General features: G+C 37.7%; 1 protein-coding gene across 1 annotated transcript in view; it reads right to left on the bottom strand.

The window, feature by feature from the left end:
- Positions 1–5,743, bottom strand: part of LOC128202880 (serine-rich adhesin for platelets-like) — a 45,839-nt gene extending 40,096 nt beyond the window's left edge. The window contains exons 1-3 of the mRNA XM_052904050.1: positions 5,659–5,743; positions 4,782–4,996; positions 1,123–1,203 (exon numbers count right to left, since the gene is read on the bottom strand). Of these exons, the coding sequence (XP_052760010.1) occupies positions 1,123–1,203; positions 4,782–4,996; positions 5,659–5,743 (381 nt within the window). The remainder of the gene's footprint in view (positions 1–1,122; positions 1,204–4,781; positions 4,997–5,658) is intronic.
- Between the last annotated feature and the right edge of the window lie 257 nt (positions 5,744–6,000).

The raw sequence follows: 6,000 nt of genomic DNA on the forward strand, positions 1-6,000 counted from the left end.
CAATAAAAATCAATGATAAAACAGAGAAATTACGGGGGCGCAAGTCAGGTTACGCCCCCTGTGACGTAAAATTCTGGATCAGCCCCTGCAGGATCTCCGTTATTCTTGTTTGGTTACTGGGTTTGTCCCTGTAGACATTTCTTTTTAATATATGTTTCTCACATGATTTATTTCATTGAAATAAATACTTATGTTGATTTGAAATTGTCTCTAAAATTTGTATTGATGGTCTAGATACAATGAATTTAACATGCTACAGAAAATTACTGTTTTTTTTTATTCCAGGCCATGCATAAAATTTAATTGAAAATAAACAGACCCCTTGTTAATTCACTTTTCATTGTTTTAACTATTCAAAAAATGTTTTCCTAAGCCTATACCGCCTACGCTAAGCCTAGTTCTTGAAATAGATTATGTCTGTGATCTAAAAAAGTAGCTTCATAACGAATGGCAGAAAGGCTAAAACCCATCAACATTAAATAAATGTCGGTTACAAATCAAACATTTTGGATACAACGCATTCGGACGTGAAGAACGGTCGTGACAAGAAACACTTATAGGAGAGATGCAGGAGTTCGCCCACAGCCTACGAGCGTAATCGCTTATTTTCCTGCCATCCAACCCCATAAATATGTCATAATTCTAGAAAATTGAAAACCGCTTAGGCAATACAAATAAATAAATATGTATATTTCCGGTTTCCCGGTCGAGCATATTTTTCAACGCCCGACCCTAGGTTTTCACTGCCACCGGAAGTTTGTTTTCTGACTGTTTTTTTTTTTTTTTATCTTTTGTTACTTAAGTGTTTCTACAACAATCTAGTTAACATTGGCTCAGACAAAACATGACAACACCTTATCCCCGTGCAGTTCAAAGAAGAAATAAGAATCAAATTTGTGATAAACCCCCATAATTGAACGAAGTTTAAAGCCAATGAAAATTATAAAGCATTCAAAATATTACCGTGTAGCAACGATGTATACAAATACATTAAACAACGACAAACAATTCCTAATAATTTAAGAATAGCCTTAGAGTATATGATAATGGCATTGATTCGATTTGTACGAACTTTGCTGAATAATCGACTACATTAGAATGAACAATTATGTTTGATTTTACCAAGTGAAATTGTCCCTCGTCGTTGTTCCGAACAATGATGGAAGCCCCCAAAGACGGATCTTGGTACACGCCGTAAGAACCCTGAAAACAAAAACATACATATTAAAGTGACTCTCGTATATAAAATCTTTACATAAAAATGTATAACAAGCATAAAGTTTGAGTAATAAACCTTTAACTACTTACTAAATTATGTATTTATGGAAACTATTTACTACTGATAGCAGGTGTCAAACCGGGTGATTAAGGTGATTTATAGCTGAAAACGCATAAATATTAAATGACTGGTGGGTCCTAAATGATTTACAGTGATCAACGATCATCTCACAACTTCAAGGTAGAAATACTGTTTTCTGCACCTTCCTTTCAAATTCAACACGGTATCCTTCATAAGAACCATTGTTTTCGATTTTGATTCATCCTTTTCGGAAAATTAAAACAATAGTTATCAGTGTGGTACTGCTTTTTTGGGTGTAAGTGCATCTTTAAGAATATTTATTACATGTAAGTTTTTTTTAAACAAATTCAAATAATTGCTTTTGGAATTACAACTGTTAAAGATCTATTTCGTTCGAAATTGCTTTTATAGCAAATGTTTAATGAACCAGCGAACTGCCATAATAATTATGAAACATAAATATTTTATTGACCACCGCAATTTACTTGCGAAATGTGGCTTTTATTCTTTTTATAATTTAGTTAAAACATCTTAATTGTCATGTCTGTCAAACCTCATTAATTCAACATCCGTTAGACCAATAACAAAGAACTTTTCCCTAATGAAATAATAGGCTTTTATTAAATAAAGAAGTCAATATAGCACACACCACCATTCTATATAATGCTGACAGTAACTCTCCGAGATACCTTCAAAGAATATTATTTAATTGTCTGTTGTGTTCGTTTATTTATTGTGCTATTAACAAAGGCTTTATAAGTCATCAGGTGTATTTTTAATTAATTTGAAAGGAGCACACTATAATTTATATTTGATTTTAGTGATCAAAACAAAAAAGCATAGGAGTTGTGCAGTACACATAAAGAGGCGATATTTTGGCATTTTTAAAACAGGGGAATTAGTGACCCTGTAGCTATGAATTGAAAATCCAATATATAAACATTGTTTTGCTTTTTGATCAATTAAGTTAAATTTACTTAAACAAAATAATGCATTTAAATGAAATCATTTCTTTTGTGCATCTATCAAGTGTCCCTCTTTAAGATATATCGTATGTTATATTCTTCTGCAAAGAATTGTATTCTCAAAAGAACAAATATAGATACACATTACACGTGCTTCCTACGTCGCAAATGTCTTGTATTTAGTCTGTTTTTTTTTAAATTTTAATTATGTGTTGTGATAGAATAAAACTGTAACAATCAACAAACTTATGCTGAAAATGCTGTTAAAAGTCTTCACAGCCCAACACAATGTGCCAATTCCTGTCGGCGTGTCAACATGGCGTGTCGGCGTGTCAACATGCCGTGTCGGTAAGTCAACATGGCGTGTCGGAACTTTAACATGCCGTGTCGTCAAGTCAACATGGCTTGTCGGCGTGTCAACATGGCGTGTCGGTAAGTCAACATGGCTTGTCGGCTTATCGACATGGCGTGTAGGCGTGTCAACATGGCATGTCAGCGTGTCGACATGTCGGGTCGGCGTGTCAACATGGCGTGTCAGCTTATTAACATGGCGTGTCAGCGTGTCGACATGTCGGGTCGGCGTGTCAACATGGCGTGTCAGCTTATTAACATGGCGTGTCAGCGTGTCGGCTTATCGGCATGACGTGTCGGAACGTTAACATGGCGTGTCGGTGTGTCAACATGGCATATCGGCGTATCGACATGGCGTGTCGGCGTGTCAACATGGCATGTCAGCGTGCCAACATGGCGTGTCAGCTTGTTAACATGGCGTGTCACCATGGCGTGTCAGCATGTCAATATGGCGTGTCGGGTTATTTACATGGCATGTCGGTGTATTCACATGACGTGTCGGCGTGTCACAATGACGTGTCAGCGTGTCAACATGACGTGTCAGCTTGTCAACATGGCGTGTCGGCGTGTCAACATGGCGTGTCGGCGTGTCAGCATGGAGTGTCGGCGTGTCCACATGGCCTTTCAGTGTTTGAACACGAAAACCGGAGCTGGTTACAGCTCTATCACAAGGTTCAAGTGGGATTATATTAGTCCGTTATAACTTAAGTCTAAGTACCCGTATGTAGTCCAGGATGCATTCTCTATCTTAAAGATTGAGAATGCTTCTTCAGGTTGGAAATCTGTTTCAGTCTAAATAACGCACATACTTTATAATTGCTATTCTTTAAATTTAGTTCAATACCTGCCTTCAGAAAGAAAAAAAATACATGAATTCTCAGAGATTTAATATTTTCTGCTGAACAAGAACTTCGCCTACTTCCAGTTTGATGCAACATGGATTCCGTGTAAAATTAAGGGAGTTTTCTTAGGAGACATGCGACATACCTTTGTTATTGTTTAAATCAATTTCTTTAGAAATGAATTTAAGGGAAATGTTGGGTTGTCATGTACATGAAACGGTAAATAACGCGTTTTTTTCCAATCTGAAGTGTTGCCTGATTACATTGAACTGTTTAGGGAAATGAATCAGTATTGTTTGTATTTCTTTAAACGTAACGGTCAAGGTTCACCCGTGAAAGTGCATTCCAACGGGGTCCTTCTTTGTTTGTTTTTTGTTTTTTGCTGAAGGGACAGCAGGTGAAAGAGACAGTGGTAGGATATAAGGAAGTCCAGGTGCGACACCCTAGCTCTTATTTCGAAAAGACCCATTGGATCTTTTACGTGCTTGGTGTAAAGCACCGATACACGGGATACAACTACCCTGGGTTAAACCAGCACTGAGTACACCTGTTTTCAAGTACTGCTCTTTAAATGTCAAGCACTAGGCAAGAGAGCTGCTTCTAATATGACGCGGCCAGGGATCGAACCCACCACCTTCCGCTCCTTCGGCGGACGCCTTAACCCCAATGCCACGGAGACGGAATTGCTTGGCCTATAAGCTAATTTCGTCACACTGGATCTAATATTATTCGGTTGTAACTGAGCAGTGCTATCTAATCAATACACGCATTGTACGACCGGGAACTATGAGTTAAATTTGATCAGTTTAGGCAAAAAAAGTCGGGAATATACAAGTATTTTTATCATTTTGATTTGTGACATCCCATAATATGCGAGCGTACTTAACTGAATTGTTTGACCCTTAAGACTGCACTCAGATTGTCCATTTTGACACTTTTCTATTTCTTGTCTTGAAATAAACCATTTCGGCGGAAATATCTCGGAACCATATCTATCTATATATATATATACCGAAGCTGTTTACATAATTTACCTTCGAAAATTGAAGTTTTATGACTAAAAGGGTAAATCTTTTTTTTTTTTAAATGAGTCTTTCGGCATTCAACATAAATTTTCGAACTTAAATATGATAATCGCAGAAGTGATCTTTTGTCAGCAGTCTTATATAACTAGTTGTCAAAGATTTAAGCAAAATTTGGCTCATTCGAAGACAAAATATAAAAAAAGTTAAGAAAAAATGGTCCATCTGTGAGAGTGCAGCTTTTAATACATTTGGTCGCACGGTCGTTGTTAAGATGACCCCATGTATACATGTATCTCACCTGTGTTAGATTACGATGATGTTTCACCCCATTCTTCTCTATGATGTAAGATGGCGTTGTTCTGGTGGGGTGCACTGACCGGACCAGGGTCATTTGTACAACCTCGGGACCCATGTTGAACTCCATGTCAAGGCCCGGGGGTAATATGTCGGGGTCAAGGTTTGATCTTCTTCTGCGCAACTTCTGTGGGTGTGTTGCGCGCACGAATACTGTTTCTGTGAACAAATTGTTGGGTGTTGTATGTAAGTTTTACTTATTCTTTGTGTTTATCTGGATAGCTGATAGCTTTAAAGTAACAAACTATTACACAAACAAGTAGACTATATAAGTTGTAATCTTATAACTATTTGCTTCATGAAATTATTTGTGAATTGCAATTGGGAGGCGGACACCCCCCCCCCCCCCTACTCCCCCGGACAAAATTCACCCCGCTCATTTTTGTTCAGGTGGACATAATTCCCCCATCCATTTTTCAAGGCGGACTTAATCCCTCCCACCATTTTTTACAAGGCGGACATAATCCCTCCCACCATTTTTACAAGGCGGATACAATCACCATCATCAATTTTACAAAAGACCCGGGGGGGGGGGGGGGTAGGGAGGCTATGTCCTTCTATACAAAAGTAAGTGGCAGTATTTTGTCCGGGGGGGGGGGAGGATTTTGTCCTACAAACCTTACAATTATGTGAGATCATGACAAAATTGTGTACGTATGTAAACTATGATATATGCAATACTATATTAGCAAATTTAGGTCAAAGTGTTTATATGAAGTAAAAAAACAAATTAAAGTTTAAAGAGTGACATTTAAAGGTGTGATATTAATTATAGATGCAAATACCAACACAATGTTAATAATCCTTTACACACATCATACCATCTTCCATGGGAAATGCGAAACCTATTCCGTGAACAAGAAGCACACATCCGCAAACTATTTTGACGTTAATACCATTTGCCATTCTTATATAAAACTCCAAATCATTTTAAGTAAAATGGTATCCAACGATTGATTTTTACCGACGATTTAAAAGATGTTAAAACATGTACAAAAGACTTCTATCCTATCTACATGTCCCCCTCTAACCAGATGTGTGAATGTCGGCCATTAAAACAATACCCTCAAATGAACCGAAACAATGTTCGGCGCCCGGGGGCCAGAGAACGCAAAATTCAACGGGTCGCTAGGTAATCGTTGCCGTAGGAACGCAGATCTTTT

Source organism: Mya arenaria, chromosome 9 (assembly GCF_026914265.1).
Source record: "Mya arenaria isolate MELC-2E11 chromosome 9, ASM2691426v1".
In the NCBI taxonomy this organism is placed as follows: domain Eukaryota; kingdom Metazoa; phylum Mollusca; class Bivalvia; order Myida; family Myidae; genus Mya; species Mya arenaria.